Raw genomic sequence first — 12532 nt, 5'->3', positions numbered from 1 at the left:
AATTTAGAGTCTGCTTCGTGAGCAGGGCTGGGGAATACATGTTTTGTGTCAATTACTCTGTTCCCAACATATGGAGTGTAGGGCAGTTATGTGTGGTTCTGAGGTAGCTTCTTAAACATTTCCAGCCTCTACTTCTTAATCCCCATGCTAAACCGCCACGTGAGTGTGCGTGCCATGTGAAGACTTAGCTGCTGGGACTTCAAGGTGGCCGAGTATCATCTTTATTTTCCAGTTGGGTAATAAGGGAATCCCATGCGTCCACCCCCTTGACCATCACCCCTCTATCTTGGAAAGAGTGCATTACCTGCGCCTCCGCTCTAGCCTAATGCAACAGCTCGCTTGACCAGCGGTGTATGTCTGGCACACTCGGTGCCTTCCATTGCATCGCCAGGAGGCGTTTAAATGATACGAACACCAAGTCAACACACCGATGCACCTTTTTCCCCCCTCTGTGTCTCGGGCGGATCCCCAGTAAACAGGATTCGGGCATGGGGGATAATGGATGTCCTAACCATTCAGCCGTCAGTGAAGTAATGCCTTGCCATGCGCGCAACACCGGGGGACAGTCCCACGTCATATGGAAGAAAGTATCATCCGGATCCCCGCATCTTGAGCATTCGGGGTTAGCTTGTGGGAACATACGCTTGAGCCGGTGTGGGGATAGGTAAGTTTGGTGTAAATAATTGAATTGCATGTAACGGAATCGATAATTACGTGAAACTTCGTATGTCAAAGTGAATGCTGTGTTCCACGCTTGCTGTGTCAGTGACGAGAACAAAACTGCATCCCACCTAGCCTTCGCTTGTGTCTGTGCCTCCACTAGGCAGGCCAGCAGAGTTCTATGTATCCAAGATATGTTAAACTGTGTGCCCATACCAGCTAGTAATTCATGTAGAATAGGGGCTGTCGTGGGTTCATATTCCCCGCTTTTCCATGTATCACGTACAAGCTGGTGTAGAGCACCGTATGCTATGAACCAACCTTTTCCCAGATCATGAGCACTCGCCAAAGCTCCATATGAAAGGAAGTGACCCTCAAAAATGTCGCCTATTTTTTGTATGCCTTTCGTGGGCCAAATAGACAATCTATGCTGTCCAGCCACCCACCCTATGTTCGGGATGGCCATCAGGGGAATCCTAGGTGAATATAACGTGGCCCGATTCCCCATTAATATGTAATGGTGCCAAGTCAACCGAGCTGCGTTCAACAGGATATTACGTAGGTGTGGTGGTCCTTCGCGTCCAGTAGCCATCGCAGCACATTAGTGTGGTCCAGGAAGGCATTGACCTGCATCCAGTGTAACATCCAGTGTATCTGCGCCGCTTTGTAGTACATCTCATAGTACGGGGCTCCCAGTCCTCCTGCGTCAGTGACAAGTACATTTTGGCTAGAGCCACCCGACGTCGTCCATTGCCTCACACAAAGTCAGTCAGCAGGCTGGACAGGGTCCCGAAAAAAGCTTGAGGAAGTATTAGAGGCAGTGCAGAGAAATGATATAATAACCGCGGAAGAATAATGATCTTTGCGATCGCCACTCTCCCCACCGGGGACAGCAGGAGTGAACACCAAAAAGGCAAGGACCCTCTGATGGACCTGATTGCTTGACCCAGATTACCCTCTCTAAGGTCAGTAACGTCATGGTATATATGGTATATATGTATCCCTAGGTATTTGAAAGTAGAGTAACACCATGGCAGAGCATAAGTCAGGGCCGTGGACCGCTGAGGCTCCGGCACCAATCGCATCAGAAATAGACAGGACTTCGTCCAGTTTACCTGCAGACTAGACAGGTCTCCAAATAGATCCAGCAGACTTAATAAATCCGGAAGGGATTCAGAGTAATTACGTAAGTATATTAGTGCGTCATCTGCATATAGGGAGACAATTCGATACTAATCCCCATCCAATATGCCCCATACTGGAGCCATACTCCGCAGCTGCGCTGCCAATGGTTCAATTGCCAATGCAAACAGTATCAGTGAGAGGGGACAGCCCTGTCTCATGCCCCTGCCAACGGTAAACCCGTCTGATATGACCTCGCCTGTTTTAACCCTTGCTTTCGGATCAGAGTATAAGACAGTTATCCAACGCATAAATATACTGCCAAAACCCATGCGCTTCAATGCCTCCATTAAAAAGGGCCAGCTCAGTGTATCGAATGCTTTTTCTATATCCAGAGATACCGCTATTCGTCTGTACTCTAGCTCCGGGGTCTCCGCCATAAGCCTCAGTAGGCACCGAATATTAATGAAGGTGTTGCGGCCAGGTAAAAAGCCTGATTGGTCCGAATGAACCAGGGATGACATTAGCAGGATTCGCCAGCACTTTCCCCAATAATTTACAATCTGAATTCTGCAGTGATAAGGGGCGATACGACCGGACGTCTAGTGGATCACGACCCGGCTTAGGGAGAACCACTATTACCATCTTGCGTTGTGTCTCCGGAAGCTGACCCTCACCAAAAGCCTCCTGTAACATTTCCAGATATGGTTTAAGCATCTGTGCTGAAAATGCCCGGTAGTACTCCGCTGGTAAGCCGTCACTGCCAGGAGCTTTGTTGTGGGCTAGTTGGTGCAGAGCCTGCTGGATCTCTTCAATTTCTATGGGTTTCTCCAAGTCCAGCACCTGTAGTGCAGTGACGTGGGTCAGATGAAGCGCCTCGAAAAAGTCCTCTGATGCCCTGATGATGGAGGGGATTGTGCCATATACAAAGCACTATAATATTGTTTGAAAGCTTTGTTAATTTCTAATTGTGTATTTACTATGACCCCGGATTCTAACCGGATGGCGCCTATGGGGGTGTGCTGTTGTTCACCTTTTAATAACCAGGCTAGCAGCCTGCTAGAGCGGTCCCCCTCAGAATACATCTGAGCTACATAGTGACGATAATCAAAGTGTCTCAAGCGCGAATCGACCTCGGCCCAGGTCTCTCGTAACGCACCCAGGTTTTCCCGTTCCACTGTGCCCGACGCCACCCCACATTCCGCCTCATGTAGCTCTGCCTCAGTCCTTTGTAGCTCATGTGCCAGTGTACGTCGTAACCCTCCTGCCATTGACACACATAAGCCCCTTAACACCACTTTATGCGTATCCCACTCAATTTCCTTTGAGGACGCTGTCCTCTCATTTAGTGTGAAGTAAGTGTTAATGTGCTCTGCTAGTTCTGTACGAAATGGAGGATCTAGTAGCAGGTTTGGTTGTAGGCGCCAGGAGGGGACGCGTGTGGGCGTTCTACCCCATTGAATGGAGGCACTTAAAGGGCAGTGATCTGATATAGTTTTTGCTAAGTATGAAGCCCTGGTAAAATTGTGAGTCAGCCCATAAGAACTGAGCAGCAAATCTATTCGGGTGTGGAGGCAATGGACTGGAGAGAAAAAGGAGTATTCCCTATCCAAGGGATGCAAACCCCTCCACACATCATTGAGTCTCCTCTCTAGCATCCAAGACTGTAGCACACAAGAGGTTCTCCTACTAGGGGCGCCTGTAAGTGGTGGGTGGGATCTATCCATATCTATATTTGGTACGCAGTTTAGATCTCCGCCCCATATACTGGGTAGCGAGGGGTCTCGTATTAGTTGTGAGATGGTGGATAAGAGAAAGTCCCCCTGCCTAGTGTTTGGTGCATAAAGCCCCACTATGGCTTGGTGTGTCCCATCCAGTGCCCCCTCCAATTGGGCATATCTACCCTCATCATCTATTTTATTGTGTTCCACAATGTAAGGAACTCCCGGAGCAATCCATACCAACACCCCCCTCGCAAATGCTGATGTCTTAGTGTCATATACCAATCCGGACCACTTCCTGCTAAGACTACTCAAGTCTTCTGCTGTGAGATGCGTCTCTTGCAATATAGCTATATGTATCTTATGTCGTTTAAGATATGCATATATCCTGCAGCCCTTAGTGGCACCGACCATGCCCCGCACATTCCATGTCAAAACATTATATGTAGTCATGTCGGTTTGAGTGTAGGAAAATGTGGCACATCATGTACCACAGTGTAACAATTCTGGATTGGAAGCCTCTCAGCAGACCCCCAACCCCCATTCCCCCCTCACCCCCAGCGCCACCCACCCAACAAGCATGAAAAGAATCTGTGAGTGTCAAAAGAATATGAGAGAAAAGAAAACTTACAGAGCTAAGCACAACCAGTAACACTTTGGCACAACCGGTGCCGTTAAGGACAATTGTCCGAACTAGTTCCTTTCGGAGACCCATATGGATGTGGGGAGGCGTGGTTGAGGATGATTTATGGATTACAACTCGCGGCCCATTCTGGATGTTCCATCCTCCTGCGAAGTCCCAGGCCCTCCTCCGCCCACACGGAGCCACATGACCAGGTCAAATTCAGGCGTTGCGACCGTGTAGACCCACAGGTATGATCCATAACGCATACCCACTAGGGCCGGCATTCCCTGCCAGCGATCGCGAGGGCAGGCATGCGCCAATCTATGTGTTCACCATGACGCTCCTCTATTCCATACAGTATCCAGTTGAATCGCACCCTAATTACAGTCGTATGTGGCTTCAAATATCATCAGCTGTGCGCGGGGTAAGTTCCGGGCCAATTATCAACAGAGATGAAGGAGGGCTGGAGCGACTCTGTGGTGAACTTGAGTCAGTGGTTCTAACCTCTCGTCGAGTCAAAGTTTGCGTTGTCACAAACAAATTGGCCTCTTTTAAGGCCTGTGCTTGGCCATCTGCCGCTTCCGATCTTGACGGGCAAGCCTCAGCCCCAGCCCTTTTCTTCCTACGGGGAAGGGGGGGGTGAGCCAACGCTCCAGCCCGGTGTCCTCCTTGGTTGGGTCCACCAGACCCTTGGCGTGCAACCAGGTCCAGGGTCCTCTCCCCGTCCACCACCCGGAGGCGAGCCGGGAACAAAAGTGAGTAAGTAATGCCGTTGTCACGCAGCAGTTGTTTTACTTTTGTAAGCAAGGCCCGTTTATGCTGTATCTCCCCAGTATAGTCCAGATAGGCCGTGATGACATTATTGTCCATTCGGATGGGGCCTAAAGATCTGAAGCATTGAAGGATCTGGTCCCTGTCGCGATAGTTGAGTAACCATGCAATTAGTGGTCAGGAGGGGGCCCCCTGGCGCAGTGGCCTGCCCGGTATTCCGTGGGCCCATTCTACCACCGGCGATGAGGGCGCATTATGCAACAACACTGTATCTTTCAGTCACCTTTCCAAAAACACTTCCGCATTAGGTGTCTCTACCCATTCCGGGAATCCCAAAAATCTGATGTTGTTCCATCGCGATTGTGTAGACATATCACAGTATTGGAACAAATGGGTTATTGTGACTGTGTATCATGATTTTAAAGAGTGCATGGGAATATAAAACATGGCCAGTCCTTCTGCATGCAGGAGGAAGAGAAGAAAAGACAGCAAAGCTGATGGAACGGAGCAATAACCTCCAAAGACAGATGCAGGCACTGGAAGGACTGGGAAAATCACACCAACATCTGCATATGCATGGTTGTCTGTGCCAGGAAATGTTGGAAGAACAGAGAACTTGTTTGAAGGCAGGCAGCTCAATTTTTCCATAGGTTTAGCAAAAGAAAAATCGCCATTATTGCATATATGTATTTCGAATGTTGTGAACATTACAAAGTTAAAAGATGAAGTTACAAAAACATATATACTGTTTTACACACTTTGATTCAAGAAATACTTCTACTTATGGATGGGGATGGAATATACCCTATTATGTGCATTTGACAGTTTCTTTGTAACATTTGATCTCACTCTTTCATCTGGGATTTGTCACCAATCTAGTTCAAGTTATCACACATTGCGTGTTACTAGTTTCTTTTTCTGACTGTTGTCACATCATTTTATTGTCAGAGGCAACAGCAGTGATGTTGCAGGTGTACTGTCCTCATGTAGGAGTGTAACACAGGTCTCTGCAGCCCTGGCATTGCAGGGAGGCCCCACCCTTCAGGAATCCCCCATTCAGCCTAAAGCCTATGAATATCATGAGCCTCAGGGAACCCCGTCACGTCCTGCAGAGGTGGAACCCATCAATTTGTGTTACTATGTTGCCCTGGTGGGAGGGACCAATACACCTGCGGCACTTCGTAAGGTTCTGTTGATGGCTTTCTGGTTATGGGTCAGGCTAGCCCGTATAAGGAGACAGAGATAAGTTGATCTCATGACCATACCACAGTGTTCCAATGATCCCATCATGTCGAGCTCTGTCTCTTTGGCTTTTATGATGTTAATGAGCAGTAATATGTTTATGTTGTACACTGGTGTGTGCCTACTTTGATCACCTAGTCCTTTTGATCATGCAACGTAGATCATAATTTATGATTCTTGTTCCCATTCCTACATGGTGAGAGTAGAGGAAGGCATCCGTTATGAGCTGGGACCTCTTTTCATTCTATTTTCCACCTTAATATACCCAGGCTGCTTCTCTTTTTTGCTTCAGTGTCTCCTACCTTTTGTGTTCACATTAATTCATTTGAAGGGTGAATAGTCATCATTTACCCCTCTTTCCACTCCTCCTTATCCACGTGAATTTTAGGATGTATTGATAATGCAGATAAAGCATTGTTACTGGACCATGCTGGTCAAATCTAGCACATAATATGTATACAATTCAAATGCCGAGGTAAGTGCAGAGGAAGCCTGATTCACAAAGGTAAACATATTTTAGTAAAAGTGTTCAATGTTTTGCTATTCACAAACTAATTTTACGAGTAGTATCTTTACAACTTTGGAGTCTCAAACTCATAGCAGAGACAGCACATGAAAAGATAGGTCTGTCCTTTTATTTTTAGCTTTGTAATATTAAATACACAAATACTAATAACTGACCAAAGCTGCATAGAAGAATGCATGCCTCAATAGTTTCTTTGTTCCTGGGCTTTTTAAACACATTATGAGACAAACTCATTCGAGAAAGCTGGAAAAAAAGTAGATTGTAACCTGTTCCATTAGGCATGGAAATGGACAGGTCTGGGAGTTTGTGCTTATGACACTGTCTGCACGGGTATCTCTGTGGGTTGTTTCACTGTGTATATTCCCTCTCTATTAGATCATGAGAACATATATGGAGCTTAATCGACATTTGAATGGTAATAGAAGCTCCTCCAGTTTGTGGAGGAAATGCTAAATACAGAGTAGAATCCATTAATGGTACTTTTTGCACCATTGGGATAATATGAAGAAGAAAATCCACATTTAAATGTCTTTTTTTCATGGGCATGATGGGGGAGTTTAGTCATGAATGTTGATTTTGCAAAAGCACCCAGGCCCAGATTTATCAAGGGCTTGTGTTGCCCTTGTGTCATACAAGGGGACGCAAAGCAACACACTACCTTAAGTAAGGTTTTTTTTAAGCCACGCAGAGCCACCTTGCGTGGCTTAGTAAATCTTGAGTGAAGCAAGGCATTGCAGGTCGCTGCCTTGCATTACTCTGCGTGGGGAAGGTGTTGCAGTGTTGGAGCGTGGTTGTTCCCACACATCCAACCATGGTTTTCAGTGCATTCCCAGATTTACTAAGACTAGTAAACCTGAGAATGTGTCAAAATGCTATACCTTCCCAGGTGAGGCATAACAAGGAGAAATATGTTTATTTCTCCTCTTCATTTCCACATACTTTGCATGCTGCAGAAAGATCTAGAAAGAGGAAAATGCCTCTGGGAATTGTTTTTTTTACAGGAAGGTCTCAATTCCTGCACCAAAACAATCCTGGCTGTAACGCAGGCACGTGCCATATGTTAGCATTTATTGCATATTCCTGCTCTCTCCATTTCAACCAGTAAATCAAGCTGTATTGCGCTGCATCAAATGTTATTAAATCTGGACCCCATGCTCACAAGAAAATGACGCTATATATGTATGGCCTGACCAACTTCACTTTCTCATGCAGATGGCTTACATTGGGTACCTGATGCTGTTCAACTACATCGTGCTTGTAAAGATGGATCGCTGGCCTTCAATGCAAGAGTGGATTGTCATCTCCTATATATTCACTCTGGGGATAGAGAAGATGAGAGAAGTATGCGTTTCTTCAAAATACTTCAACAATGGTTGATGTTAAATATTGTTTCTAAATGTTCACATCCCATCCTATAAGTGTCTGAGGGAAGTTGAGAAACTTTGAAAAACAACTGTACATTTTGTTAAGGTTTCCAGGAATGAGTGAATGGCAATTTATTTAAATCAGACGTATAACAATTACATTTCCACTTTAGTTCTCAAATCAGTGAACACGTTTTGACTATATGCAAAGCGAAAGGCTGCCTAAAAATCAACTAATATTCCACATCTTTTCAGAAAATGATTAAAATGTGTTTGATTAGTGTCGGATTCGTGGGTTACTAAGCTACAAGATATATTTAACGATTCCACATGAAACATATAGCTATAAAGATATTCACACATTTAAACAAATTGGTCATTACACCCTGATAAGTCTTAACTATTCAGAGCTAACAGGTTAAAATGGCTTATCGGGTATGTCAATGCCAGACAGAGCAGTCTGAGAATGTTAGTGAAAGATAAAAAGAAAAGGGTCGGAAATCGTGGAAACTCACCAGAGACAAATTCAGGTGAAGTTGAAGCCAACTACTAAAATGAAAAACTGATTGAAGTGCCATGAAGAATAATTTTATAACCACTTTCAGAAGTTTTTAATATGGTTAGGTAGACATAATAATTTACTTTAAACGTGCTCTTTCTAACAGGCATCCCATCTCAAAGAACTCCCTGGAGGCAAAAACCAAGCACACCTGCTTTAAGAAAAGATTGCTGTTTAGTAACTAGTTAAGAGCGATGCAAATATAACTAATTTAAATGAGATTACAAAAACGAAATCCCTGAACACTCCTTTCCAAGAATGCCCTGGGTCTCAGTAGTTATATTTATATGATAAAGTACCTCCTTCCATACATTATAGGCAGTTGTCATGGAGTTCTTATAATACATAGACACACCATTTACCTTCTCCCAGCCCTCTTTAAATATTTGCTGTTTGGCAAAGATATACTGTGTTTGCAGATATATGGAATAAACACATTGATATACAGAGTAAGATTAACCACCATAAATTAAACAGTTGAATTTATGTCATTTTGAAAAATGGTTGTTGTTTAGAAGGTGCTTTAACATGGAGATAGATTCGAACTTGCATGTATTAAGCTCTAGTACCGCAATAATTAAACGGACTGCCTCAAATGGCACATAATCATTTAATAATGGAAAACGTTTAAGGGTATCAGAAGTAATGTAGTGTTGAGATGCACAACTTGGTGTTTTTGTAAGCTATATGTAGCTTTACTTAATCCATAGTTTTTTTAGCTAAAAAATCTTTGGGGTCATGGAGGCATGGGAGCTGTTGGGCAGCCGTTCAACCCATCCACTGCTGGAAGCCTTGGTACCACCAGATAAACTCATCTGGCCCATGACTGTCTCCCACAAAGCCCTCGCAGTGTTCTCCAGGACTAAATGACTGCTCACCCCAACATTATCTGGAACACTGACAAGCCGCAGACAGTCCCCACCAACCCATCACCAGCAGTGTTCTATCTGAGCACCGACCTGCCCCTTTGCCCCCCCAGTACTTTACTCTGATCGCAGGAGGATGCAACACTGCAGGGTTAGCCTTTCTATCTTCTGCTACAGAATGTCCTGCATATGGATATCTGGGAGCAGGAAATGGAAAGGACTGTTAATAATTGGAGGAAATAGGACAAACCTCTGGCATTACTTGTAGTCTAAATTTGTCTGACCAGTCTAGCTACGCATGTGTAACCAACATTTCACAAACCTCTAAAGATTTTCTGGGAAAATTTCAGAATAAAGAATTAAAAATAAACTTCTCACTGTTTTTGTGTAAAAATCAAATCATTGTGGCATCACAATTGTTGTTATTAGAGGTGACATATAGGCGGTGATTCTAACCGCGGCGGGCGGCGGTCGCCGCCCGCCATGCGGTTACCGCCAAATGACCGCACCGCGGTCACAAGACCGCGGCGGCCATTCTGGCTTTCCCGCTGTGCTGGCGGGCGACCGCCAAAAGGCCGCCCGCCAGCACAGCGGGAAAGACCCAGCAACGATGAAGCCGGCTCCGAATGGAGCCGGCGGAGTTGCTGGAGTGCGACGGGTGCAGTAGCACCCGTCGCGAATTTCAGTGTCTGCTAGGCAGACACTGAAATTCTTTTTGGGGCCCTCCTACGGGGGCCCCTGCAGTGCCCATGCCAGTGGCATGGGAACTGCAGGGGCCCCCAGGGGCCCCGCGGCACCCCCTACCGCCATCCTGTTCCTGGCGGGAGACCCGCCAGGAACAGGATGGCAGTAGGGGGTGTCAGAATCCCCATGGCGGCGGAGCGCGCTCCGCCGCCATGGAGGATTCTGCAGAGCAGCGGAAAGTCGGCGGTACACCGCCGACTTTCCGTTTCTGGCCGCGGCTGAACCGCCGCGGTCAGAATGCCCAGCGGTGCACCGCCAGCCTGTTGGCGGTGCTACCGCGGTCATTCGCCCTGGCGGTTTTTACCGCCAGGGTTAGAATGACCCCCATAATGTGTTAGAATTTGGAATACCAGTTGGGGGTGATAAGAACCCACCCCAAATAATCATCACAATCATTGTCAGGGAGAATCACAAATGTCACCAAATAAACCTCTGCTTAAAACTCTGGTAGCTTGGCACAAAGTAGTCAGGATTAACTTAGAGGCAACTTGTAAGGTATGTATGCAGTACTCAAACAGTAATAAAGTGAAAACACAACACAAGAAAAATCCCACACCAATTTAAAAACATATTGAATGAAATTACACCAAAACGTCAAAAATCCAGTCAGTAAACCAGCTTTATGGGTTTTTAAAGTTTAAGGTGCAAATATCCCCAAATAGGTGAAAGGCACCAACTGTGGGTATCTGGTCACGGGACTGACTGAGACACAGTCAAAAGATCAGGCCGACTACAATTTAGTACAAGTAGGTTAGGGGACCATTTGCGGCCCGCTGGGTTTGTACCATTAGTCCTTGATGTGGGGCTTTGTAGTGCTGCAAAGCGAGGCTCTGCTTCATGCTACATTAAGTCCATTAGGTAGCCAATTAGGAACTGTGAGGTGCTGCAATGCTTTGTTTCAACCTGCAACGTTCTGTGTGTCGGAACCAGTGAAGCCACCTATTGGGCGCTGCTTGGTGCAGCTTTGAGAGGCTTTGCATCTCCCAGCTCTGTGCTGCATCAGATCAGGTGAAGACGCTGATCATGGGCTGTGAGGTGCTGTGATGTGAGGCCCTGTGTCGTCCTGCACCATGCTTTGTCAGATCCAGTGAAACCTTCAGTTGAGTAGCGACTCCAGCCAAGGGCCCAGGGCCTTCAGGACAGAACATGGCGGGTCAAAGCTCATTCCCATAAAGGTCAGTACAGGGGACCATGCCAGGTTCAGTTAGGTCTGGTCAACTGGAAAGCAGGGTAGGCCTGTGAAAGCTTGTTCTGTCCCTGTAGCTGAAAGAGGAGATCAGCCAACTGATCCTTCAAGTCACATCTGGGGTCTTGGGGTCAAGGAAAGCAGATCCAATCTTCCTTTTTCAGTCAGCAGAGCAGTCCTTCTTTTAAATCTTCTCAGGTCCAGGAGTGTTTTGATTTTAGATTTTGGTAGTGCCACTTTTATACCCAGTGCCAGCCTATGATTGGGGTTCCTACATTTTCCGTGGGTTTGGCTTCAGACTGCCTATTGAAACAAAGGGCAGACAGGCCTCAGTCTGAGCGGCATTTGTTAGTGATAGGGTAGACATCTTCTGAAGTCAGGAAGGGGCTGGGTGCACCCCTCAGGCTAACCTTTGAAGTTCAGGAAGTCACTAGGTACAAACCCCCAAGCCATCCTGCTCAGGAGAAGAACACACTTCCCCTCCCCCATTGCCCTTCTTTTGTCCACTATCTGGAAGCAATACACAACACACTATGGGAAAGCCATTAACAGTCGTGATCCTGGACACTGGATAAAGGAGCATTTAGTTTAGGCATAAAAAGGTCAACTTGCTGTAGGTGATATTTTGAAACTAGTGATTTAAAATCCAACTTTATCATTCACTAAAGAGGACTCTAAAGTACAATTAAAATGAGCAGAAGAATTATTTTTCTACCTGCTCCCATACTGAATGTATCACTTATTATATATAATAATAAGGTAAACAAGTGTTAGATGGGCTAAAGTAAAACTTTAAGGATTTCTGGCTGCCGGGACATGTAAAACTTATGTAGATATGTCCTATTTTTAAATACCAAGCACTCTGCCCAAAGAGCCTTTAAGGCCTAAATTAGGGGTGATTTATACATAATAAGAACGGAGGTTTAGACCTGGAATAATGTTAATTTTGCAGGTCAAACTACATGCTGCAATGGTAGGTTTGAAACATGTTTGCATTGCTATTTTAATAGGTGGCACAATGAATGGCGCAGTCGCCTAAAAGTATTTGATTTATGGGCCCTAGGTACCTGTAGTACCATTTAACATAGATATATAAGTAAATTAATTCTACCAGACATGTGTATGCCATTTTTACCAGGTTTGAAA

At 45.7% G+C, this 12532-nt stretch overlaps 1 protein-coding gene across 2 annotated transcripts in view; it reads left to right on the top strand.

The window, feature by feature from the left end:
* Positions 1-12532, top strand: part of TRPM3 (transient receptor potential cation channel subfamily M member 3) — a 1350903-nt gene that overhangs the window by 1245591 nt on the left and 92780 nt on the right. For both annotated transcript variants that reach the window (XM_069228883.1, XM_069228872.1), the window contains one exon: positions 7880-8008. In XM_069228883.1, coding sequence (XP_069084984.1) covers positions 7880-8008 — 129 coding nt within the window. The remainder of the gene's footprint in view (positions 1-7879; positions 8009-12532) is intronic.

This window comes from Pleurodeles waltl, chromosome 1_1 (assembly GCF_031143425.1).
Source record: "Pleurodeles waltl isolate 20211129_DDA chromosome 1_1, aPleWal1.hap1.20221129, whole genome shotgun sequence".
Classification (NCBI taxonomy): Eukaryota; Metazoa; Chordata; class Amphibia; order Caudata; family Salamandridae; genus Pleurodeles; species Pleurodeles waltl.
The sequence above is the reverse complement of the archived record's forward strand: the minus strand, read 5'-3'. Positions and strand labels throughout refer to the sequence as shown.